The 26,506-nt window shown below is 51.3% G+C and overlaps 2 protein-coding genes and 1 long non-coding RNA gene across 3 annotated transcripts in view; all 3 read left to right on the top strand.

Annotated features, from left to right (window-relative positions):
• The first annotated feature begins 1,954 nt into the window (after positions 1-1,954).
• On the top strand, positions 1,955-3,468 carry LOC129134635 (uncharacterized). The gene is made up of 2 exons (XR_008536192.2): positions 1,955-2,616; positions 3,419-3,468. It is a non-coding gene; the product is annotated as an uncharacterized LOC129134635 (long non-coding RNA).
• Positions 3,469-3,824: 356 nt separating this feature from the next.
• Positions 3,825-13,833, top strand: LOC129134633 (uncharacterized; the record flags this gene model as incomplete). The annotated part of the gene is given in 5 exon segments (XM_077193246.1): positions 3,825-4,220; positions 4,223-4,298; positions 5,972-6,055; positions 9,285-9,425; positions 12,248-13,833. Coding segments are annotated over 5 exon segments (1,395 nt in total), but the record flags the coding sequence as incomplete, so codon positions are not given.
• Positions 13,834-17,019: 3,186 nt separating this feature from the next.
• Positions 17,020-26,506, top strand: part of LOC129134592 (cytohesin-2-like) — a 26,927-nt gene continuing 17,440 nt past the window's right edge. Inside the window, 7 exon segments of the mRNA XM_077171009.1 lie at positions 17,020-17,153; positions 18,173-18,298; positions 18,301-18,319; positions 20,592-20,658; positions 22,778-22,896; positions 25,004-25,084; positions 25,943-26,055. Of these exon segments, the coding sequence (XP_077027124.1) occupies positions 17,135-17,153; positions 18,173-18,298; positions 18,301-18,319; positions 20,592-20,658; positions 22,778-22,896; positions 25,004-25,084; positions 25,943-26,055 (544 nt within the window). The 5' untranslated portion in view covers positions 17,020-17,134.

Below are 26,506 nucleotides of genomic sequence, written 5' to 3'. Positions count from 1 at the left end.
AATTAAACTGGGAATGGAAAAATTCAAACTGGGAACCCCAAAATTAAACTGGGAGTGAAAAAAATGAAACTGGGAAAACCAAAATTAAATTGGGATCCCAAAATTTAACTGGGAAATCCAAAATTAAACTGGGAACCCCAAAATTAAATTGGGATTGAAAAAATTTAAACTGGGGAAACCCAAAAATTCAACTGGGAATGGAAAAATTCAAACTGGGAAACCCAAAAATTTAAACTGGGAACCCCAAAAATTAAACTGGGAAATCCAAAATTAAACTGGAAACCTGAAAATCAAACTGGGACTGAAAAAAATCAAACTGGAACCCAAAAAAATAAAAAATTGGAACCCACAATTTAACTGGGAACCCCCCAAAATTAAACTGGGATCCCAAAATTTAACTGGAAATCCAAAATTAAACTGGAATGAAAAAATTCACACTGGAAACACAAAAATTTAAACTGGGAACCCCAAAATTAAACTGGGAATGAAAAAATTAAACTGGAAACCTGAAAATCAAACTAGGAATGGAAAAAATTCAACTGGGAAACCCCAAAATTTAAACTGGGAACCCCAAAATTTAAACTGGAAACCCCAAAATCAAATTGGGAATGGAAAAATTATACTGGGAAAACCAAAATTAAACTGGGAACCCCAAAATTAAACTGGGATTGAAAAAATTTAAACTGGGGAAACCCAAAAATTAAACTGGGAATGAGAAAATTCAAACTGGGAAACCCAAAAATTCAAACTGGGAGACCCAAAATCAAACTGGGAATGGAAAAATTCAAACTGGGAGTGAAAAAATTAAACTGGGAACCCCAAAATTAAATTAGGATCCCAAAATTAAACTGGGAACCCCAAAAAATTCAAACTGGGAACCTGAAAATTAAACTGGGAATGGAAAAATTCAAATTGGGAACCCCAAAAATTCAAACTGGGAACCCAAAAATTTCCCCCCGACCCCTGGGAATTTAATTAAGGGCCTTGATTGGGGGTTAATTAGTGCCTGGGCCTTAATGAGAGGGGTTAATTGGTGTGTGGGGGTTAATTAGAGGGGGTCTTAAGGGGGTTAATTAGGGTGGTGTGGGGGTTAATTAGTACCTGGGGGGTTAATTAGGGGGGTCTGGAGGTTAATTAGTGCCTGATGGGGTTAATTAGGGTAGCCTGGGGGGTTAATTAGAAGCTGGGGGTTAATTAGAAGCTGGGGGTTAATTACAAGCTGGGGGTTAATTAGAAGCTGGGGGCTTGATTGGGGTGGGTCTTAATTAGGCTAATTAGGGTGGTGGGGAGGGTTAATTAGGAGCTGGGGGTTAATTAAAGGCTGGAGGCTTGATTGGGGGGGTTTAGGGGGGGTTAATTAGGCCTGGGGGCTTAATTAGTGGAGGTCTGGGGACTTAATTAGAGACTGAGGGTGTTAATTAGAGACTGAGGGTGTTAATTAGAGACTGAGGGTGTTAATTAGTGCCTGGGGGGGTTAATTAGGGTGGCCTGGAGGGGTTAATTAGTGCCTGGGGGGAGTTAATTAGGGTGGTCTGGAGGGTTAATTAATGCCTGGAGGGGTTAATTAGGGTGGTCTGGGGGGGTTAATTAGTGCCTGTGAGGGTTAATTAGGGTGGTCTGGGAGTGTTAATTAGTGCCTGGGGGTTTAATTAAGGGACTTTGAGGTGTTAATTATTGTCTGGAGGGGTTAATTAGAGTGGTCTGGGGGTTAATTAGTGCCTGGGGAGGTTAATTAATGCCTGGGGGGTTAATTAGTGCCTGGGGGTTAATTAGAGTGGTCTGGGGTTAATAATGCTTGGGGGAGTTACTTAGTGCCTGGGGGAGTTAATTAGGGTGGCCTGGGGGGGTTAATTAGTGCCTGGAGGGGTTAATTAGTGCCTGGGGGGTTAATTAGGGTGGTCTGGGCGTTAATTAGTGCCTGGGAAAGCGCTATGGGGGCGTGGCTTCGATCGGGGGGCGTGGCCTGGCTCGGGAGTGGGCGTGGCCTCCTCGTTGCCGCGGAGACGGCGCCGCATCCCCGTTACCATGGGAACCCCGCGGGGGGGGCGGGGCTCGGACCCCTCAAACCCCTCAATCCTTGGCCCCGCCCCCTCTGACGTCACCGCAGAACCTTCCAGGCCCCCTCCCCCTTCCCCCCTCCCCCCCCCCCCCATCCCCCCCCTCCCCCTCCCCCCCCCCCAAACGTCGCAGCCGAACCCGGGACCGGCACCGGCGGCGGGGACCCCCCGGGACCCCCCAAAATCCCAAAAAATCCCAAAAAATCCCCAAAATCCCCCTCGGGAACCCCGAAAAAGCCAAAAAATTCCCCCTGGGAACCCCCAAAATCCCAAAAATTCCCCCAAAAATCGCCCCAAAATCTCCTCAAAAATCCCCCCAAAAAATCCCAAAAATCCCCAAAAAATCCCCAAAAATCCCCCGGAAGCTGCGAGGGCCCCCCCAAAAATTTTTTTTGGGGTTCGGGGGGATCCCAAAATCGGAGCCGGGACGGAGAAATTTGGGCTGGGGACCCCAAAATCGGCACCGGGACCCCCCGAAATCGAGGCCGGGAAGGCGAAAATCGGAGGCGGGAGCCCCAAAATTTGGGGTGAGAACCCCGAGAATTCGGGCCCGGAGGAGGTAAAGGGGGGACCGGGGGGGTTTGGGGGGGCCTGGGGGGATTTGGGGGGTCCTGGGGGGAATTTGGGGGGATTTGGGGGGCTAAATTTGGGGGTCCTGGGGGTGAATTTGGGGGGTGAATTTGAGGGTTCTGGGGGGAATTTGGGGGGGATTTGGGGGCGTTTTTGGGGGGCCCAGGGGTCTTGGGGGGGGGGTTGAGTGGGTTTGGGGAGATTTAGGGGGGTCCTGAGGGGTTTTGGGGGGGTCCAGGAGGGGTTTTGGGGGGGCCTGTGGGGATTTAGGGGGTCCTGGGGGGGTTTTGGGGGGTCCTGAGGGGGTCTTGAGGGGATTTTGGGGGGTTTCGAGGGGGGTCTTAGAACGGTTTTGGGGGATTTTGGGGATTTGGGGGGTCCTGGGGGGGTTTTGGGGGTCCTGGGGGGTTTTGGGGGGCTCCTGGGGGGGGTCGGGGGTTGCTTTGGGGGTCCTGGAAGGTTTTGGGGGGCTCTTGAGGGGATTTTGGGGGAATTTGGGGACTTCTAGGGTGGTCCTCGATGGGTTTTGGGGGTCCTGAGGGGATTTTGGGGGGTCCCGGGAGGATCTGGGGGGGTCCTGAGGGATTTTGGGGGGTCCTGAGGGATTTTGGGGGGTCCCGGGAGGATTTTGGGGGGTCCCGGGAGGATTTTGGGGCTCCCCGGGGCTGTTCCCGTGCCTTGGAGGGGGAGGGGCGATCCCGACCCCTCCCCAATTTCCCCCCCCCCCTCACTTTGGGACCCCCCAATTTTATCTCATTAAAGACCCCACCCCCACCCCCATTTCTCCGCAGCTGATTGGCCGAGAGCGAAGAGCCCCCCCCAGCACCTGCGACCCCCCCCCCGTCCCCCCAAAAAACCCCGGGACCCCCAAAACTCCTCTGAACAGCCCCTCCCCCACCCCAAAACCCCCCAAATCCCCTCCCCCAACCCCCAAATCTCCTTTAGACCCCCCAAAATCCCCCCAAACCCCCAAATCCTCCCCAAACCCCCCTAAATCCCCCCAAAACCCCCAAAATCCCCCCAAAACCCCCCCAAAACCCCCAATCTCCCCAAAATCCCCCCCAAATCCCCCACCCCCAAATCCTCCCCAAACCCCCAAAATCCCCTCCCCCCACCCCCAAATCCCCCCAAAATCCCCCCTCCCCTCCCCCCCACTTTTTTTAACCCCTCCCCCCTTTAACCCCTCCCCCCCTTTAACCCTCCCCCACCCTGGGCATCCTCACCCTGTGGGGAGGGGGCGGGGCCTCGGTGGGGGGAGGAGGAGGAGGAGGAGGAGGAGGGGGCGGAGCCACCGCCGGCCCCTCCCCCTCCGCCCCCCCCCTCCCCCCCGCCTCTCCGCAGCCCCTCCCCCTCCTCCTCCTCGCGGCCCCTCCCCCGCTCTGGGGGTCGCTGAAGCGCTGGGAGGGCGGGGCCGGGGCGGGGGGCGGGGCCGGGGGCGGGGCCCTGTGGTGCGAGCGGGGGGTGCAGGTGCTGCTGACGGCCGTGGGCGCCTTCGCGGCCTTCGGCCTCATGGCCATCGCCATCGGCACCGACTACTGGCTGTACGCGCGCGCCCGCGTCTGCAACGCCACCGGCAACGCCACCAACAGCGCGGGGACAGCGACGGGGACCGCGGCCACCGCGCACGGGGGCTCACCCACTCCGGCCTCTGGAGGGTCTGCTGCCTCGAAGGTGACACCCGGGGACGCAACGGTGGCCTTGGGGACACGGCTCGGGAGGGTTGGTGGCACCAGGGACATCATTGGGGACATTGGGGACATGGTTCAGGAGGGTTGGTGGCACCTGGGATGGGGCTGGTGGCACCTGGGATGGGGCTCGGGAAGGTTGGTGGCACCATGAACATCATTGGTGACATTGGGGACATGGTCAGAAGGGTTGGGGACACCAAGGATGTCATTGGTGACACTGGGGACGGGGTTCGGGAGGGTTGGGGACACCAAGGACGTCGTTGGTGACATTGGGCACATGGTTCGGGAGGGTTGGTGGCACCTGGCATAGCATTGGTGGCACCATGAACATCAATGGGGACATTGGGGACACGGCTCGGGAGGGTTGGTGGCACCGCTGATGTCATTGGTGGCACCTGGGATGGGGTTGGGGACATCAGGAACATCATTGGGGACACTGGGGACATGGTTCAGGAGGGTTGGGGACACCAAGGATGTCATTGGTGACATTGGGCACATGGTTCAGGGGCTTGGTGGCACCTGGCATAGCATTGGTGGCACCTGGGATGGGGTTGGTGGCACCTGGGATGGGGTTCAGCGGGGTTGGTGGCACCAGGAGCGTCACTGGTGACATTGGGGACACGGTTCGGGAGGGTCGGTGGCACCTGGGATGGGGTTGGTGGCACCATGAACATCATTGGTGACACTGGGACATGGTTCAGGAGGGTTGGTGGCACCCCTGATGTCATTGGTGGCACCTGGGATGGGGTTGGGGACATCAGAAACATCATTGGGGACATTGGGGACATGGCTCAGGAGAGTTGGGGACACCAAGGATGTCATTGGTGACATTGGGCACATGGTTCAGGAGGGTTGGTGGCACCTCGGATGTCATTGGTGGCACCTGGGATGGGGTTGGTGGCACCTGGGATGGGGTTGGGGACATCAGGAGCACCATTGGTGACATTGGGCACATGGTTCAGGAGGGTTGGTGGCATCTGCATAGCATTGGTGGCACCAGGAACATCATCGGAGACACTGGGACATGGTTCAGGAGGGTTGGGGACACCAAGGATGTCATTGGTGACACTGGGGATGTGGTTCGGGAGGGTTGGTGGCACCTGGGATGGGGTTGTGGCACCTGGAACATCATTGGGGACACTGGGGACACGGTTCGGGAGGGTTGGTGGCACCGCTGATGTCATTGCTGCACCTGGGATGGGGTTGGGGACATCAGAAACATCATTGGGGACATTGGGGACATGGCTTGGGAATGTTGGTGGCACCTGGGATGGGCTTGGTGGCACTTCCGATGTCATTGGTGGCACCTGGATGGGGCTCAGGGGGGTTGGTGGCACCTGGGCTGTCACTGGGGACATTGGGGACGCCTCTGACACGGTTGGAGACGTTGGTGACATCACTGGGGACCACGGGTGACACTGCTGGGGTCACCATGTCCCCAATGCCCTCAACCCCCTCAATGTCCCAATGATGTCCCCAATGTCCCAATGCTCCAAATGCCCCCAATGCCCCCAACGCCCCCAACGCCCCCAATGTCCCAATGTCCCCAATGTCCCCAATGTCCTCAATCCCCCCAATGTCCCCAAATGTCCCCAATGTCCCCAAATGTCCCCAATGTCCCCAATGTCCCGATGCTGTCCCCGATGGTGTCCCCAGGTCTGAAGCGGGGGCTGTGCCTGCGCATCAATCACTTCCCCGAGGACCTGGAGTACGACCACGACAGCGCCGAGTACCTGCTGCGTGAGTTACCATGGCAACCGTCATTGTCACCTCATTGTCACCATGGCAACCGTGTCATTGTCACCAGTACCTGCTGCGTGAGTTACCATGGCAACGGGGACATTGTCACCATGGGGACCTTCATTGTCACCTCATTGTCACCAGTACCTGCTGCGTGAGTTACCATGGCAACCGTCATTGTCACCTCATTGTCACCATGGCAACCGTGTCACTGTCACCATGGCAACCGGGTCACTGTCACCAGTCCCTGCTGTGTGAGTTACCATGGCAACGGGGACATTGTCACCTCATTGTCACCATGGCAACGGGGACATTGTCACCTCATTGTCACCAGTACCTGCTGCGTGAGTTACCATGGCAACCGGGGACATTGTCACCATGGCAACAGGGACATTGTCACCTCATTGTCACCATGGCAACCGTGTCACTGTCACTACATTGTCACCAGTACCTGCTGCGTGAGTTACCATGGCAACCGTCACATTGTCACCATGGTAACGGGGACATTGTCACCATGGCAACAGGGACATTGTCACCTCATTGTCACCAGTACCTGCTGCGTGAGTTACCATGGCAACCGTGTCACTGTCACCATGGTACCCGTGTCACTGTCACCAGTACCTGCTGCGTGAGTTACCATGGCAACCGTCATTGTCACCATGGCAACGGGGACATTGTCACCTCATTGTCACCATGGCGAGCGTCATTGTCACCTCATTGTCACCAGTACCTGCTGCGTGAGTTACCATGGCAACGGGGACATTGTCACCATGGCAACCGTGTCATTGTCACCTCATTGTCACCAGTACCTGCTGCGTGAGTTACCATGGCAACAGGGACATTGTCACCATGGTACCCGTGTCATTGTCACCATGGCAACCGTGTCATTGTCACCAGTACCTGCTGCGTGAGTTACCATGGCAACCATCACTGTCACCTCATTGTCACCAGTACCTGCTGCGTGAGTTACCATGGCAACGGGGACATTGTCACCATGGCAACAGGGACATTGTCACCTCATTGTCACCATGGCAACCGTGTCACTGTCACCTCATTGTCACCAGTACCTGCTGCATGAGTTACCATGGAAACCGTCATTGTCACCATGGTACCCGTGTCACTGTCACCAATACCTGCTGCGTGAGTTACCATGGCAACGGTGTCATTGTCACCATGGCAACCGTGTCACCGTCACCTCATTGTCACCAGTACCTGCTGCGTGAGTTACCATGGCAACCGTGTCACCTCATTGTCACCATGGCAACCATGTCATTGTCACCATGGCAACCGTGTCACTGTCACCTCATTGTCACCAGTACCTGCTGCGTGAGTTACCATGGCAACAGGGACATTGTCACCATGGCAACAGGGACATTGTCACCAGTACCTGCTGCGTGAGTTACCATGGCAACCGTCATTGTCACCATGGCAACAGGGACATTGTCATCTCATTGTCACCACGGCAACTGTGTCATTGTCACCATGGCAACGGGGACATTGTCACCTCATTGTCATCATGGCAACCGTGTCACTGTCACCTCATTGTCACCAGTCCCTGCTGAGTTACCATGGCGACAGGGACATTGTCACCATGGCGACCCTCTCATTGTCATTGTCACCGTGGCGACCGTGCCCTGTGTCACCGTGGCAACCCAACTTTGGCTTCTGTTTCCATGGCAACGCTCCCAGCATCCTCCCGGCCCAGCCATTGCCATGGCGACGTTCCCAGCATCCTCCCGTTGCCATGGAGACAGCCTGGTACCCAGCCAAGCGTTTCCACGGCAACCGGGCCAGCGATGCTGCTGCTGTCGCCATGGCAACGCTCCCAGCATCCTCCTTGCATTGCTGTCGCCATGGCGACGCTCCCGGCATCCTCCTTGCATTGCTGTCACCATGGCAACGCCCCCAGCATCCTCCTTGCATTGCTGTCACCATGGCAACGCTCCCGGCATCCTCCTTGCATTGCTGTCACCATGGCAACGCCCCCAGCATCCTCCTTGCATTGCTGTCGCCATGGCAACGCTCCCAGCATCCTCCTTGCATTGCTGTCACCATGGCAACGCTCCCGGCATCCTCCTTGCATTGCCGTCACCATGGCAATGCCCCCAGCATCCTCCTTGCATTGCCGTCACCATGGCAATGCCCCCAGCATCCTCCTTGCATTGCTGTCACCATGGCAACGCTCCGGCATCCTCCCGGCATTGCTGTCACCATGGCAACGCCCCCAGCATCCTCCCGGCATTGCTGTCACCATGGCGACGCCCCAGCATCCTCCCGGCATTGCTGTCACCATGGCAACGCTCCCGCATCCTCCCGGCATTGCTGTCTCCATGGCAACGACCCAGTGGCCGCCCTGGCAACCGTCCCAGCCATGCCGAGGCCGTTGCCATGGCAACAGCCGGGTTCCCCAGCCGCCGTTTCCATGGCAACCACGCCTGGCTCTGTGATTGGCCGGAGATAACGGATTTCTTTCCAACGCTGCGTTCTGATTGGTCAGAACTGCCAAATTTGACCCCTCCCTCCATTGCTGGGCTCTGATTGGTCAGAACTCCCAGATCCCTTTCCAATGCTGCTCCCTGATTGGTCAGAACCGCCAAACCAAACTCTCCCCATTGCTGGCTTCTGATTGGTTACAACTCCCCGATCCATTTCCATTGCTGCCCTCCGATTGGTCAGAACTCCCAAACCAGATCCCTTTTCAATGCTGAGCTCTGATTGGTCAGAACTCCCGATCCCTTTCCAAAACTGGGCTGTGATTGGTCAGACCTCCCAGCCCGCCCTCCATTCCTGCTCCCTGATTGGTTACAGCCCCCAGATCCCTTTTCCATTGCTGCGCTCTGATTGGTCAGAACTCCCAAATTTGACCCCCCCCTCCCCCTCCATTGCTGGGCTCTGATTGGTCAGAACTCCCCGATCCCTTTCCAACACTTCGCTCTGATTGGTCAGAACTCCCAGACTCCCCTCCATTGCTGGGTTCTGATTGGTCAGAACTCCCCGATCCCTTTCCAACACTGCGCTCTGATTGGTCAGCCCTCCATTCCTGCTCCCTGATTGGTCCCAACTCCACCTCCCATTCTCACCCTTCCCCCCGATTGGCCGCCCGTCCTCAGCGCCCCCATTGCCGCCGGGGTTCCTCTGCCGGGCCCTGATTGGCCGCCCGTCCTCAGCGCCCCCATTGGCCGCCGGGGTTCCTCTGCCGGGCCCTGATTGGCCGTTTCTCCCCGCGCAGGCGTGGTCCGGGCCTCGAGCATTTTCCCCATCCTGAGCGCGGTGCTGCTGCTGCTGGGGGGGCTCTGCGTGGCGGCCTCGCGGCTGCGGCGCGCCAGGACCAGCCTGGTGCTCGGCGCCGGCATCCTCTTCGTGGCCGCGGGTGAGTGAGGGGTTAAAAAATCCCAAATTCACCCCAAAAATCCGTCCCCAAAACCCCTAAAACCATTCAAAAACCCATCTCCAAAATCCATCCAAAACCACCAAAATCCACCCCAAATCCATCCCAGCATCCTCTTCGTGGCCGGCGGGTGAGTGAGGGGTTAAAAATCCCCAATTCACCCCAAAAATCAGCCCAAAATTCATCCCAAATCCACCCCAAATCCATCCCAGCATCCTCTTCGTGGCCGCGGGTGAGTGAGGGGTTAAAAAAACCCAAATTCACCCCAAAAATCCATCCCCAAAACCCCTAAAACCATTCAAAAACCCATCTCCAAAATCCTTCCTAATCATCCCAAAACCACCAAAATTCACCCCAAAATCCACCCCAAATCCATCCCAGCATCATCTTCGTGGCCGTGCCCCCAAATTCACCCCAAAAATCCGTCCCCAAAACCCCAAATTCACCCCAAAACTCCATCCCCAAAACCCCAAATTCACCCCAAAACTCCATCCCCAAAACCCCCAAAACCATTCCAAAATTCCATCCCCAAAATCCATCCCCAAAACCCCCAAATTCACCCCAAAAATCCGTCCCCAAAACCCCCAAAACCATTCAAAATTCCATCTCCAAAATCCATCCCAAAAACCCCCAAATTCACCCCAAAAATCCATCCCCAACACCCCAAATTCACCCCAAAAATCCATCCCCAACACCCCAAATTCACACCAAAAATCCATCCCCAAAACCCCTAAAACCATGCAAAAACCCATCTCCAAAATCCTTCCCAAAATTCATCCCAAATCCATCCCAAATCCATCCCAGCATCCTCTTCGTGGCCGCGGGTGAGTGAGGGGTGAAAAACCCCCAAATTCACCCCAAAAATCCATCCCAAAACCCCCAAATCCACACCAAAAATCCATCCCAAAACCACCAAAATCCATTCAAAAACCCATCTCCAAAATCCATCCCAAAAACCCCCAAATTCACCCAAAAATCCGTCCCCAAAACCCCTAAAACCATGCAAAAACCCATCTCCAAAATCCTTCCCAAAACCACCAAAATCCATCCCCAAAACCACCAAAATTCACCCCAAAAATCCATCCCCAAAACCCCCAAATTCACCTCAAAAATCCATCCCCAAAACCCCCAAATTCATTAAAAAAAATCCATCTCCAAAATCCATCCCAAAAACCCCCAAATTCACCTCAAAAATCCATCCCCAAAACCCCCAAATTCACCCCAAAAATCCATCCCCAAAACCCCTAAAACCATGCAAAAACCCATCTCCAAAATCCTTCCCAAAACCACCAAAATCCATCCCCAAAACCACCAAAATTCACCCCAAAAATCCATCCCCAAAACCCCCAAATTCACCCCAAAAATCCATCCCCAAAACCCCAAAATTCACCCCAAAAATCCATCCCCAAAACCCCCAAATTCACCCCAAAAATCCGTCCCCAAAACCCCCAAATCCATTAAAAAATCCATCACCAAAATCCATCCAAAACCCCCAAAATCCATCTCCAAAATCCATCCCAAAAACCCCAAAATCCATCCCCAAAACCCCCAAATCCACACCAAAAATCCATCCCCAAAACCCCTAAAACCATTTAAAAACCCATCTCCAAAATCCTTCCCCAAACCACCAAAATTCACCTCAAAAATCCATCCCCAAAACCCCCAAATTCATCCCCAAAATCCATCCCCAAAACCCCAAATTCACCCCAAAAATCCATCCCCAAAAACCCCAAATCCATTGAAAATTCCATCTCCAGAATTCAACCCAAATCCACCCCAAATCAATTTTGTAATTAATTTTTAAAACTTCATTTTTAAAAATTCCTTTCTGAATTCATATTTTAAAATTAATTTTAAAAAATTCATTTTAAATTAATTTTTAAAATTAATATTTTAAAAAGAAATTTTAAATTCATTTTTTAAAATTCAATTTCTGAAGATTCATTTTTAAAAATTAATTTTAAATTAATTTTTAAAATTCATATTTTAAAAAGAATTTTTAAATTAAATTTTTTAAAATTCAATTTTTTGAAAATTAATTTTTAATTAATTTTTAAAAATTCAATTTTTGAAAATTCATTTTTGAAAATTAAGTTGTAAGTTAATTTTTAAAACACATTTTAAAAATTAATTTTTAATTAATTTTTTAAAAATTATCTTTAAAATTCATTTTTAAATTTTTTTTAAATTTTTTTAACATTAATTTTTTGAAATTCATTTAAAATTAATTTTTATTCATTTCTTAGAATTCATTCTTTAAAATTCATTTTGCAATGAATTTTCAAAATTCATTTTTTTAAAATTCGTTTTCAAATTCATTTTTTTAAGTTCATTTTTTTAACATTAATTTTTTGAAATCCATTTAAAATTAATTTTTATTCATTTTTTTTAAAAATTCATTCTTTAAAATTCGTTTTGCAATGAATTTTCAAAATTCATTTTTTAAAATTCATTTTTTAAAAATCATTCTTTAAAATTCATTTTGCAATGAATTTTCAAAATTCATTTTTTTAAAATTCGTCTTCCAATTCATATTTTTTTTTTAAATTCATTTTTTTCCAAATTCATTTCTTCAAATTCATTTTTTTTTTAAAACGAATTTTAAAACTTAATTTTTGCACAATTCATTTAAAATGAAATTTAAAAATTAATTTTTCCACAATTCATTTAAAATGAATTTTAAAAATTAATTTTTAAAATTCATTTTTTAATTAATTTTTTTTTTTTTAATTTATCGATGAATTAACGAATCCCCCCCCCCCCAAACCCCCCCCCATTCCCCTTGTTAACCCCTTCCCCGCCAGGCCTCTCCAACATCATCGGCGTCATCGTTTACATCTCGGCCAACGCCGGGGGGGAGGGGTCAGGGGGCGGCCTCCCCTCCCCCCCCCGGCGGGACGGGGAGCGCCGCCCCTCCCCCTACAGCTACGGCTGGAGCTTCTACTTCGGGGGCGTCTCCTTCATCCTGGCCGAGGCCATCGGCGTCCTGGCCGTCAACCTCTACATCGAGCGTCACCGCAAGGCCCCGCCCCCTCCGCCGGCCCCGCCCCCCGCGCCGCCGCTTTTACCCCGGCAGGCCCCGCCCCCTCTGTCCAGGCCCCGCCCCCCGCGCCGCCGCTCGCGCTCGGGCTCGCGCTCCAGCGGCAAGTCACGTGACCCCTCCCCTCCCTCCGCGCAGGCGCAGCAGCCGCAGCGTGGGAAGGCCTCGGCCTCCCCTCCCCCCGCTGAGATTTCCATGTACACCCTGAGCAGGGGGGGAGGGGCCGGCGGGGAAGGGCCCCTCCCCCCGCCCGGAGTGGGCGTGGCTTCGTCTCCCCCTCCCCCGCCCCCTGGGGCTGCGCCCCTCCCACCCCCGGCCCCGCCCGGCACGCCCGGCCCCGCCCCTCCCCCGCCCCCCCCCGGGGCTTTCCTGACGCTGCAGGGGGGGGGAGGGGCGGGGGGAGGGGCCGAGACCCCCGGGGGGGGCACCGGGACCCTGAACAGGAAAACGACCCCGGTGTAGGGGGGCGGGGATTGCCCCAAATGAGCCCCAAATTCAGCCCAAAAATCACCCAAAATTCAGCCCAAAATCAGCTGAAAATTACCCAAAAATGCAGCTTAAAATAATTCCAAAATCAGCCCAAAATCACCCAAAATTCAGCCCAAAATTCCTCAAAATTCAGCCCAAAAATCACTCAAAATTCAGCCCAAAAATCACTCAAAATTCAGCCCCAAAATCAGCTGAAAATTACCCAAAAATGCAGCTTAAAATAATTCCAAAATCAGCCCAAAATCAGCTGAAATCAGCCCAAAATTTACCTTAAAATAATTCCAAAATCACCCAAAATTCAGCCCATAAATCACCCAAAATTCACCCAAAAATCAGCTGAAAATTACCCAAAAATGCAGCTTAAAATAATTCCAAAATCAGCCCAAAATCAGCTGAAATCAGCCCAAAATTTACCTTAAAATAATTCCAAAATCACCCAAAATTCAGCCCAAAAATCACCCAAAATTCAGCCCCAAATCAGCTGAAAATTACCCAAAAATTCAGCGTAAAATAATTCCAAAATCAGCCCAAAATCAGCTGCAATCAGCCCAAAATTCACCTTAAAATAATTCCAAAATCACCCAAAATTCAGCCCAAAAATCACCCAAAATTCAGCCCAAAATCAGCTGAAAATTACCCAAAAATGTACCTTAAAATAATTCCAAAATCAGCCCAAAATCACCCAAAAATCAGCCCAAAATCATCCCAAATTACCCTGAAATTCACCCCTAAATCCATCAAAAATCACCTGAAATTCAGCCATAATTTACTGAAAATTCACCCCAAAATCCCCCCGAAATTTACCCCAAAATTCACCTTAAAATTACCCCAAAATTCACTCAAAATCCACCCAAAAAATCACCTTAAAATAATTCCAAAATCAGCCCAAAATCACCTTAAAATCATCCCAAATTACCCCCAAATTCACTCAAAATTCCCCTGAAATTTGCACCAAAATTACCCCGAAATTCACCCAAAATTTTCTCGGAAATTTACACCAAAATTCACCCCAAAATCAGCTGAAAATTACCCAAAAATCACCTTAAAATAATTCCAAAATCGACCCAAAATCACCTCCAAATTCACCTTAAAATCATCCCAAATTACCCCGAAATTCACCCCTAAATCCATCAAAAATCACTCAAATTCACCCCGAAATTCACCTTAAAATTACCCCAAAATTCACTCAAAATCCACCCGAAATTTACACCCAAATTCACCCCAAAATCACCTGAAAATTACCCAAAAAATCACCTTAAAATAATTCCAAAATCAGCCCAAAATCAGCTGAAATCAGCCAAAATTCACCCCCAAAATCACCTGAAAATTACCCAAAAAATCACCTTAAAATAATTCCAAAATCAGCCCAAAATTCAGCCCAAAATTCACCTTAAAATCATCCCAAATTACCCTAAAATTCACCCAAAATTCAGCTAAAATTTACTCAAAATTCACCCCAAAATTCACCCCAAAATTTACCCCAAAATTCACTCAAAATTCACCCGAAAATTAATCCAAAATTCACTCAAAATTCACTGTAAAATTCCTCCAAAATCAGTCAAGATTCACCCGAAAATTCACCCCAAAATCATCCCTAAATTCACACGAAATCACCCCAAAATCCACCCCAAAAATCACCAAAATTATGCAAAAATCAGCCCAAAATTCACCTTAAAATCACCCAAAATTGTCCCCAAAAATCACCCCAAAATTAATCCAAAATTCATTTCAAATCAGCCCAAAATTCACTCCAAAATTACCTCAAATCAGCCCAAAAATCACCCCAAAATTCACCCAAAATTCACCTTAAAATCCTCCAAAAATTCACCCCAAAATCACCCAAAAATTAATCAAAATTTCACCGCAAAATGAACCCAAAATTCCCACAGAATTCATCCAAATTTTGCCCCAAATTTCACCCAAAATCCCCCAAAATTCACCCAAATTTTGCCCCTCCCGCCCCCAAGCCCCGGGGAGTCCCAGTGCCTTAAAGGGGGGGTTGGGACCCCCAGGATGCCCCCACCAGTACGGACCAGTTTGGACCAGTACGGACCAGTTTGGACCAGTTTGGACCAGTAACTCCAGTTTCTCTGGACCAGTTTGGACCAGTCCAGACCAGTTCCCCGGACCAGTATCCCCCAGTTTTCCAATACCAGTACGGACCAGTTTAGACCAGTTGGGACCAGTAACTCCCAGTTTGTCTGGACCAGTTTGGACCAGTTCACTGCCTGATATGGGACCAGTATCCCCCAGTTTTCCAATACCAGTACAGACCAGTTTGGACCAGTTTGGACCAGTTCACTGCCTCATATGGGACCAGTATCCCCCAGTTTCCCTAGACCAGTTTGGACCAGTATGGACCAGTAAATCCCAGTTCCCTGGACCAGTAACTCCCAGTTTGCCTGGACCAGTTTGGACCAGTCCAGACCAGTTCCCTGGACCAGTATCCCCCAGGTTTCCCATACCAGTACGGACCAGTTTGGACCAGTAACCCCCAGTTTTCCTGGACCAGTTTGAACCAGTTTGGACCAGTAACCCCCAGTTCCCTGGAACAATCTGGACCAGTTTGGGCCACTCCAGACCAGTTCACTGCCTTACATGGGACCAGTATCCCCCAGTTTGCCTGGACCAGTTTGGACCAGTAAATCCCAGTTCCCTGGACCAGTATCCCCCAGTTTCCCAACACCAGTTTGGACCAGTTTGGACCAGTTTGTCCCAGTTTCCCTGGACCAGTTTGGACCAGTTTGTCCCAGTATCCCTGGGCCAGTCTGGACCAGTCTGGACCAGTTTGCACCAGTCCCTCCCAGTTTGTCCCAGTCCCCCAACGCCCCTGGGGGGGGCTGGGATCATCGGGAGCCCCCCCGGGACCGCCCAGGCCCCGCCCCCTTTACCAAACCCCGCCCCCTTTACAAAACCCCGCCCCTTTCTTCCCCTCCCACCCAAACCCCGCCCCTCACCCAGCTCAGACCACGCCCCCTTCACACCTGGGCTGTGACCACGCCCCCGTTTGTGAGCAAACCAAGTCCCAAGGGTGTTGGCCACGCCCCTGCATTTAAGCCCCGCCCCTCCAGGCCGAAGCCCCCGCCCCCCCCGGCCTGGCCCCGCCCCCCGCATGCGAATTTTTACGGGAATTTCGCTGTTTCCAATAAAAACCAAGCGTGAAAAACGGGAATTTTGGGAACTGTTGGGGGAATTTTGTGGGAATTTGGGGCCATTTTGGGGAAATTTTGGGGAAATTGTGGGAAATTGTTCTGAAATCTGGGGACATTTGGGGGAAATTTGTGGGAATTTGGGGCCATTTGGAGAAAATTTGGGAATTTTGTGGGAATTTAGGGAAATTTTGGGGAATTGTTTTGGAATTTGGCGGAGTTCTGGGGTGGTCCAGACCAATTTCAGGGAATCTTTTGGAATTTGGGGTCATAAGGAAAAAATTTGGGGAATTTTTTGGAATCTGGGGCCATTAAGGTGGAATTTTGTGGGAATTTGGAGCCATTTTGATGCCATTTTGTGAAAAAATTTGGAATTTTGCGGCTATTTTAGGGCCATTTTGTGGGAACTTTGGGAATTTCGGGATTATTTTGTGGAGATTCTGGGAATTTGGGGAGGTTTGGGGACATTTGGGGGAAATTTGGGTCCTTTTGGGGTTATTTTTTTAGGATTGAGGGAATCTGGGTGGTTTGGAGAGATTTTAGGACATTTTGGGGAATTTGCGACATTTGGAACCCGGAAAGAACCCGCAGAACCCCAGGAAACCTCATTAATATTAATAACCCTCATTAATATTAATAAGATCGCAGCAAAACGCCCATCAAAGCGCCAAGACCCGCCCCTTCAGCGAATCCCCCTTGCTATTGGCTGAATTAGCTGTCAATCATATAAGAACAACGCGGCACCGCCTTGCCACGCTTCTGATTGGTTAAAACCACCGCCAATCACATCACTGCGCGGTCTCATTCGTTAAGGTATTGCTCCCGCCTTTCCCCGCCTCCTATTGGCCGCGCCGCCCGTCACTCACCCTTAGCGCGGCGCTGATTGGCGGTTTGCGCCGCTGAAGGGCGGGAGCCGCCGTGTGGCGGAGCCGGAGCGGGCCCGGGCCCGGCGGGGCGGGCGGAGCGGGGCGGGAGCAGCGGAGCGGCCGCGGCCGAGCCGCCCCGGGGCCGCCATGGAGGACGGAGTTTACGGTGAGGCCGCTGAGGGCGGCGGGGCCGGGCGGGAACCGCGGCGGGATCGGGGCGGGCACCGGGGCCGGGCGGGAAAATCGTGAGGGGAACGTGAGGGGAAAAGGGGGTGGGGGGGGTGGGGGATTTCGTGAGGCGCCGGCCAATGGCGGGGCGAGGAGCGGTCACGTGATGGGCGCGGCGGGAAAATGGGGAGGGGTGGGTCACGTGGGTGGGCGGGGCAAATAATGGAGGGTGGAGGCAGCATTCAATGAGGGGCGATGCGACCACGCCCACTTTGATTTGACCACGCCCCCTTATACTAAACCACACCCCTTTAGTAGAGCACGCCTTATTTGTGTCAAGCCACGCCCACTCGCATATGCAAATGAGGCCACACCCCTTTGGGGTGAGCCAGGTGTTATTGGGAAGGCCACGCCCCTTTAGGTCAGACCTTTGTATGAAAAAGGGGCGTGACCAGTGAGAGGGTAAGGTGGTGATATTTGAATGAAGGGGCGGGGCTTGTTCGGGAGGGGGCGTGGTCAAGGAAAGTGCACCAAGTGTGGTCATTAAGGTGTGGGTGTGGTCAGTTGTGCAATGGGCGTGGCCAGGGAGGTGTGGGCGTGGTCAGGTATATGTGGGCGTGGCCAATACTCCAAATCTCCCAGAGTGGAGTTCCTGGGTGGCTCCAGGTGTGCCCAGGTGTGATGTGGGCGTGGTCTGGGACATGTGGGCGTGGCCTGGGTTCAAAATCTCCCAGAATGGAGCTCTAGGGGGGGATCCCCTGGCGCTGGCTCTGTACCCAGGTGTGATGTGGGTGTGGTCAGAGAGCTGTGGGCGTGGCCAGGGATGCAAATCCCCCAGGCTGGAGCTCCTGGGGTGGGTCCTGGTGGGCTCGGGCAGGCCCCAGCTGTACCCAGGTGTACCAGGGATGTTCCCAGCTGTGCCCAGGTGTACCCAGGTGTACCCAGGCATACCCAGCTGTGTCCAGCTGTACCCAGCTGTGTCCAGCGGTGGCGGCTCAGGCCCGGCCGTGTCCCCAGTGCCCCCGGACCTGTCCCCGGAGGAGCGGCGGGAGCTGGAGTCCATCCGGCGCCGCAAGCAGGAGCTGCTGGGGGAGATCCAGCGCCTGCGGGACGAGCTCAGCGAGGCCATCAGCGAGGTCGAGGGCTGGAGGCCAACGAGGGCAGGTCAGGCACCCCAAAGCAGCCCCAAAATATCCTGAAATAGTCCTAAAAATATCCCCAAAATATCCTGAAATAGTCCCAAAAATATCCCCAAAATAGTCCCAAAATAACCCCAAAATATCCTGAAATAGTCCTAAAAATATCCCCAAAATATCCCAAAAATAGCCCAAACTATTCCCAAATATATCCCCAAAATATTCTGAAATAGTCCCAAAAATATCCCCAAATTTATCCCAAAAATAGCTCAAAAATATTCAAAACTTACTCAAAAAAACAGCTGCAAAATAGCCCCAACTATTCCCAAAAATATCCCCAAAATATCCCCAAAATAGCTCAAAAAATATTCAAAACTTACTCAAAAAAACAGCTGCAAAATAGCCCCAACTATTCCCAAAAATATCCCCAAAATAGCTCCAAAATAGCTCAAACATATCCCAAAAAATAGTCCCAAGATATTCCAGATTTATCGCAAAAATAGCCCAAAAAATAGCTCAAAAAATATTCACAATTTATTCAAAAAACAGCTGCAGAATAGCCCCAACTATTCCCAAAAATATCCCCAAAATATCCTGAAATAGTCCCAAAAATAGCTCAAAAATAGCTCAAAAATATCCCCAAAATATCCCAAAAATAGCTCCAAAATATCCCAAAAAATAGCTCCAAAATATTCCAAATTTATCCCAGAAATAGCTCCAAAATATTCAAAATGTATTCAAAAAAAACCAGCTGCAAAATAGCCCCAACTATTCCCAAAACTTTCCCCAAAATAGTCGCAAAAAAAGCTCCAAAATATCCCAAAAAATAGCTCCAAAATATTCCAGATTTATCCCAAAAATAGCTCAAAAAATATTCAAAATTTATTCAAAAAACCAGCTGCAAAATAGCCCCAACTATTCCCAAAAATATCCCCAAAATATCCTGAAATAGTCCCAAAAATATCCCCAAAAATTTCCCATTTTTGACCCCAAATTTCCCCAAATTCCCCAAAAAAATTCCCTCGAATTCCCCAAAATCCCCTCAAAAAATTCCCTGAAAATTCCCATTTTGACCCCGATTTTTCTTGAAAATTCCCCCAAAATTCCCCAAAAATCTCCTGGAAAATTCCTAAAAATTTCCTAAAACTCCCCCATTAAATTCCCCAGAAATTCCCCCAAAATTTCCATTTTTGACCCCAAATTTCCCAAAAATTCCCCCCAAAATTCCCGAAAAATTCCCTCAAAAAATTCCCATTTTGACCCCAAACTTCTTGAAAATTCCCCCAAAAATCCCCTGGAAAATTTCCAAAAATTTCCCCCAAACTCCCCCATCAAATTCCCATTTTTGACCCCAAATTTCCCAAAAATTCCCCCCAAATTCCCAAAAAAATTCCCCATTTTTGACCCAAAATTCCCAAAAATTCCCCCAAAGTTCCCTCAAATTCACCAAAATTCCCCAAAAATCCCCTGGAAAATTCCCAAAAAATTCCCCCGGAAAATTTCCCAAAATTTCCCTTCAATCCCCAAAATTTCCCCAAAACTCCCCCATCAAATTCCCCAAAAATTTCCCCCAAAATTCCTCCCAAATTCCCAAAAAATTCCCGCAAATTGCCCAAAATTCCCTCAAAAAATGCCCAGAAAATTCCCATTTTGACCCCAAATTTCTTGAAAATTCCCCCAAAAAATTCCCCCAAAAATCTTCTGGAAAATTCCCCAGAAATTCCCCCCAAAATTCCCATTTTTGACCCCAAATTTCCCAAAAATTCCCTCAAAAAATTCCCTGAAAATTCCCATTTTTAACCCCAAATTTCCCAAAAATTCCCCCAAAATTCCAAAAAATTCCTTCAAATTCCCCAAAATGCCCTCAAAAAATTCCCTGAAAATTCCCATTTTTGACCCCAAATTTCTTGAAAATTCCCCCAAAATTCCGAAAAAAATTCCCAAAAAATTCCCCCGGAAAATTCCCAAAATTTCCTCAAAACTCCCCCATCAAATTCCCATTTTTGACCCCAAATTTCCCAAAAATCCCCTCTGAAAATTCCCATTTTTAACCCCAAATTTCCCAAAAATTCCCCCAAAATTCCCAAAAAAATTCCCCCAAAATTTCCCCCAAAATCTCCTGAAAATTCCCCAAAATTTCCCCACAACTCCCCCATCAAATTCCCCAAAAATTTCCCCAAAATTCCCATTTTTGACCCCAAATTTCCCAAAAATTCCCCCAAAATTCCCTCAAATTCCCCAAATTTTTCCCAAAATTCCCAAAAATCCCCAAAATTCCCAAAGTTTTTTGGGATTTCCAGCAAGACGCTGCAGCGGAACCGCAAGATGGGGATGGGCCGCAAGAAATTCAACATGGACCCAAAAAAGGTCAGGGAAATTTGGGGAATTTGGGGAATTTTGGGGAAATTTGGGAAATTTGGGGGAAAATTGGGAAATTTGGGGGATTTTTTGAGGGATTTAGGGGGGAAAATTGGGAATTTTTGGGGGAATTTTTGGAATTTTGAGGGATTTTTTTTTAATTTATCGGGGAATTTTTGGGGAATTTTGGGGGAAGATTTGGGGGGAATTTTGGGGGAAATTTTAGGGATTTTGGGGAATTTTTGGGAATTTTGAGGGATTTTTTTTTAATTTATCAGGGAATTTTGGGGGGAATTTTGGGGGAATATTTGGGAATTTTTTGGGAATTTTTGGGGAAATTTTGGGAATTTTGAGGGATTTTTTTTAGTTTTCCGGGGAATTTTGGGGGGAATTTTGGGGGAATATTTGGGAATTTTTGGGGAATTTTTGGGGGAATCTTTAGGGGGAATTTTAGGGAATCTGGGGAGAATTTTTTGGAATTTTGGGGAAGTTTTTGGGAATTTTTAGGGAACTTTTTTGAGGGATTTAGGGGAAATTTGGGGATTTTGGGGGGAATTTTTGGGAATTTTGAGGGATTTTTTTTTTAATTTATCAGGGAATTTTGGGGGAATTTTTGGGAGTTTTGGGAACAATTTGGGGGAATTTTGGGGAGAATTTTTTTGGAATTTTGGGGAAGTTTTTGGGAATTTTTAGGGAATTTTTCTGAGGGATTTAGGGGGAAAATTGGGAATTTTTGGGGGAATTTTTGGGGGAATTTTGGTGGTTTTTGGGTGGGAATTTTGGGGTTTTCAGGTGGGAATTTTGGGTGGGAATTTTGGGGTTTTCGGGTGGGAATTTTGGGGTTTTTGGGTGGGAATTTTGGGGTTTTTGGGTGGGAATTTTGGGTGGGAATTTTGGGGGATTTTTTGGGTGGGAATTTTGGGGTTTTTGGGTGGGAATTTTGGGTGGGAATTTTGGGGGATTTGGGTGGGAATTTTGGGTGGGAATTTTGGTGGTTTTGAGTGGGAATTTTGGGGGATTTTTTGGGTGGGAATTTTGGGGTTTTTGGGTGGGAATTTTGGGGGATTTTTGGGTGGGAATTTTGAGGTTTTTGGGTGGGAATTTTGGGGTTTTCGGGTGGGAATTTTGGGGTTTTTGGGTGGGAATTTTGGGGTTTTCGGGTGGGAATTTTGGGGTTTTTGGGTCGGAATTTTGGGGTTTTTGGGTGGGAATTTTGGGTGGGAATTTTGAGGTTTTTGGGTGGGAATTTTGAGGTTTTTGGGTGGGAATTTTGGGTGGGAATTTTGGGGTTTTTGGGTGGGAATTTTGGGTGGGAATTTTGAGGTTTTGGGTGGGAATTTTGGGGTTTTTGGGTGGGACTTTTGGGGTTTTTGGGTGGGAATTTTGGAATTTTGGGTGGGAATTTTGGGTAGGAATTTTGGGGTTTTTGGGTGGGAATTTTGGGGTTTTTGAATGGGAATTTTGGGGGTTTTGGGTGGGAATTTTGGGTGGGAATTTTGGGGGATTTTTTGGGTGGGAATTTTGGGGTTTTTGGGTGGGAATTTTGGGTGGGAATTTTGGGGTTTTTGGGTGGGAATTTTGGGGTTTTTGGGTGGGAATTTTGAGGTTTTCGGGTGGGAATTTGGGGTTTTTGGGAGGGAATTTTGAGGTTTTTGGGTGGGAATTTCGGGTGGGAATTTTGGGGTTTTCGGGTGGGAATTTTGGGGGATTTTTTGGGTGGGAATTTTGGGGTTTTTGGGTGGGAATTTCGGGTGGGAATTTTGGGGGTTTTGGGTGGGAATTTAGAGGTTTTTGGGTGGGAATTTCGGGTGGGAATTTTGGGGGTTTTGGGTGGGAATTTTGGGGTTTTTGGGTGGGAATTTTGGGTAGGAATTTTGGGGGATTTTTGGGTGGGAATTTTGGGTGGGAATTTTGAGGTTTTTGGGTGGAAATTTTGGGTGGGAATTTCGGGGTTTTTGGGTGGGAATTTTGGGTGGAATTTTGAGGTTTTTGGGTCGGAATTTTGGTGGTTTTGGGTGGGAATTTTGAGGTTTTTGGGTGGGAATTTTGGGTGGGAATTTTGGGGTTTTTGGGTGGGAATTTGGGGGTTTTTGGGCAGGTCTGGATTTCAGGAATGTTGGGTTCCCAGGGGATCCAGTTCCTGGTGGAGCAGGAGCTGCTCCGGCACACGGCCGAGGACATCGCCCGCTTCCTCTACAAGGGAGAGGGGCTGAACAAAACAGCGATAGGAGATTACCTGGGGGAGAGGTGGGACTGGGACGGACTGGGAGGGACTGGGAGGGGATTGGGAGGGGTTAGAGGGGGACTGGGAAGGACTGGGAGGGACTGGGACAGACTGGGAGGGACTGGGACGGACTGGGAGGGACTGGGAGGGGTTAGAGGGAGACTGGGACCCACTGGGAGCCACTGGGAGGGACTGGGAGGGGCTGGGAGGGGCTGAACAAAACCGCAATAGGAGATTACCTGGGGGAGAGGTGGGACTGGGATGGACTGGGAGGGACTGGGAGGGATTGGGAGGGGATTGGGAGGGACTGGGAGGGACTGGGAGGGGATTGGGAGGGACTGGGACAGACTGGGAGGGACTGGGAGGGGTTAAAGAGAGACTGGGAGGGACTGGGAGGGGACTGGGAGGGGTTAGAGGGGGACTGGGAGGGGATTGGGACAGACTGGGACAGACTGGGAGGGGCTGAACAAAACAGCCATAGGAGATTACCTGGGGGAGAGGTGGGACTGGGACGGACTGGGAGGGACTGGGAGCCACTGGGAGGGGATTGGGAGGGGTTAGAGGGGGACTGGGACAAACTGGGAGGGACTGGGACAGACTGGGACAGGATTGGGGGAGACTGGGAGGGACTGGGAGGGACTGGGAGGGGATTGGGAGGGGTTAGAGGGGAACTGGGAGGGACTGGGAGGGGTTAAAGGGGAACTGGGACAGACTGGGACAAACTGGGAGGGACTGGGAGGGGATTGGGAGCAACTGGGAGGGACTGGGAGTGACTGGGAGGGGACTGGGACAGACTGGGAGGGAATTGGGAGGGACTGGGAGGGGATTGGAAGGGGTTAGAGGGGGACTGGGAGGGACTGGGAGGGGTTAAAGGGGGACTGGGACAAACTGGGAGGGACTGGGAGAGGATTGGGAGGGACTGGGAGGGGTTAAAGGGGGACTGGGAGGGACTGGGAGGGGCTGAACAAAACTGCAATAGGAGATTACCTGGGGGAGAGGTGGGACTGGGACGGACTGGGAGGGACTGGAGGGACTGGGAGGGACTGGGACCCACTGGGAGGGACTGGGAGAGACTGGGAGGGGATTGGGAGGGACTGGGACAAACTGGGAGGGACTGGGAGGGACTGGGAGGGGCTGAACAAAACTGCAGTAGGAGATTACCTGGGGGAGAGGTGGGACTGGGATGGACTGGGAGGGGATTGGGAGGGGACTGGGAGGGGTTAGAGGGGGACTGGGACAGACTGGGACAAACTGGGAGGGACTGGGAGGGGATTGGGAGGGGTTAGAGGGGGACTGGGATAAACTGGGAGGGACTGGGAGGGACTGGGAGGGGCTGAACAAAACCGCCATAGGAGATTACCTGGGGGAGAGGTGGGACTGGGACGGACTGGGAGGGACTGGGAGGGGAATAGAGGGGGACTGGGACGGACTGGGAGGGGATTGGGAGAGACAGGGAGGACTGGGATGGGTTAAAGGGGAACTGGGACAGACTGGGACAAACTGGGAGGGACTGGGAGGGGATTGGGAGCAACTGGGAGGGACTGGGACAGGATCGGGGGAGACTGGGAGTAACTGGGCGAGACTGGGAAGGTTTAAAGGGGGACTGGGACAGACTGGGAGGGACTGGGAGGGGTTAGAGGGCGACTGGGAGAGATTGGAGAGCAATGATTGACAGCCAGTGGGCGGGGCTTATTACAATCTGAGGGCGTGGCCAAGCCAGGACCCAGCATGATTGACAGGGGGTGGGCGTGTCTTGCCTGTGGATGTGGGCGCAGCCAGGGATGATTGACAGCGGCTGGACTGGGCTGTTTCATGGGTGAATAATGAGGTGGGTGTGGCCAGGGATGATTGACAGGGGCTGGGCTGGGCTGGGCTGGTGAATGGGTGAATGATGGAGTGGGCGTGGCCAGGGATGATTGACAGGGACTGGACAGAGCTGTTAAATGGGTGAATGATGGAGTGGGAGTGGCCAGGGATGATTGACAGGGGCTGGACTGGGCTGTTACATGGATGATTAACAGAGTGGGCGTGGCCAGGGATGATTGACAGGGGCTGGACTGGGCTGTTACATGGGTGATTAACAGAGTGGGCGTGGCCAGGTGTGATTGACAGCCCGGCCCCGCCCCTCAGGGAGGAGTTTAACCTGGGCGTCCTCCACGCCTTCGTGGACCTGCACGAGTTCACCGACCTCAACCTGGTGCAGGCGCTCAGGTGGGGACACCTGGGGGACAGCTGGGGACACCTGGGGACACACCTGGGCACACCTGGGGACAGCTGGGACACACCTGGGGACACCTGGGGGACACTTGGGGACACACCTGGGGATACCTGGGGATGATGGGGACTCACCTGGGACACACCTGGGGACACCTGGGGACACCTGGGACACACCTGGGGACACCTGGGGGACACCTGGGGGACACCTGGGGACACACCTGGGACACAGCTGGGGACACCTGGGATACACCTGGGACACACCTGGGGACACCTGGGACACACCTGGGGACAACTGGGGAGGGGGGGGGTGGGACACACCTGGGGATACCTGGGGACACACCTGGGACACACCCGGGGACAGCTGGGGACACCTGGGACACACCTGGGGGACACTTGGGGACACCTGGGCACACCTGGGGATACCTGGGGACACACCTGGGACACACCTGGGGACACCTGGGACACACCTGGGGACACCTTGGGGGGGTAGGACACACCTGGGGACACCTGGGACAGCTGGGGGACACCTGGGGACACCTGGGGATAATGGGGACTCACCTGGGGACACACCTGGGACACACCTGGGGACACCTGGGAGCATTTGGGACACACCTGGGGACACCTGGGGGACACTTGGAACACACCTGGGGTGCTGGGGACTCACCTGGAGATGAAGTGGGGTCACCTGGGGGGGCTCCCAGGTGAATTCTGGGGGCTCCCAGGTGAGTTTCAGGTAATTCCAGGGGATTTTTTGGGGAATTTTCCAGGTGTTCCAGGTAACCCCAGGTGTGTTCCAGGTAACCCCAGGTGTGTTCCAGGTAACCCCAGGTGTTTGTTTCCGGAATGTTCCAGGCAGTTCCTGTGGAGTTTCCGGCTGCCGGGGGAGGCGCAGAAAATCGATCGCATGATGGAGGCGTTCGCGCAGCGCTACTGCCTGTGCAACCCGGGCGTGTTCACCTGTACAGGTGAGAACAGCTGGACACACCTGGATACAGCTGGGTACAACCCTGACACAGCTGGGGTATCACTGACACACCTGGGTACAGCCCTGACACACCTGGACACAGCCCTGACACACCCAGCGCTACTGCCTGTGCAACCCGGGGGTGTTCACCTGTACAGGTAACACAGCTGGACACAGCTGGATACACCTGGGTACAGCTGGGCACACCTGGGTACAGCCCTGACACACCTGGGGTATCACTGACACACCCAGCGCTACTGCCTGTGCAACCCGGGGGTGTTCACCTGTACAGGTAACACAGCTGGGCACACCTGGGCACAGCTGGACACACCTGGGGTATCACTGACACACCCAGCGCTGCTGCCTGTGCAACCCGGGGGTGTTCACCTGTACAGGTGGCACAGCTGGGGTGACACAAACACACCTGGGGTGACTCAGGGACACCATTGAGT

This window comes from Agelaius phoeniceus, chromosome 37, assembly GCF_051311805.1.
Source record: "Agelaius phoeniceus isolate bAgePho1 chromosome 37, bAgePho1.hap1, whole genome shotgun sequence".
Classification (NCBI taxonomy): Eukaryota; Metazoa; Chordata; class Aves; order Passeriformes; family Icteridae; genus Agelaius; species Agelaius phoeniceus.
The sequence above is the reverse complement of the archived record's forward strand: the minus strand, read 5'-3'. Positions and strand labels throughout refer to the sequence as shown.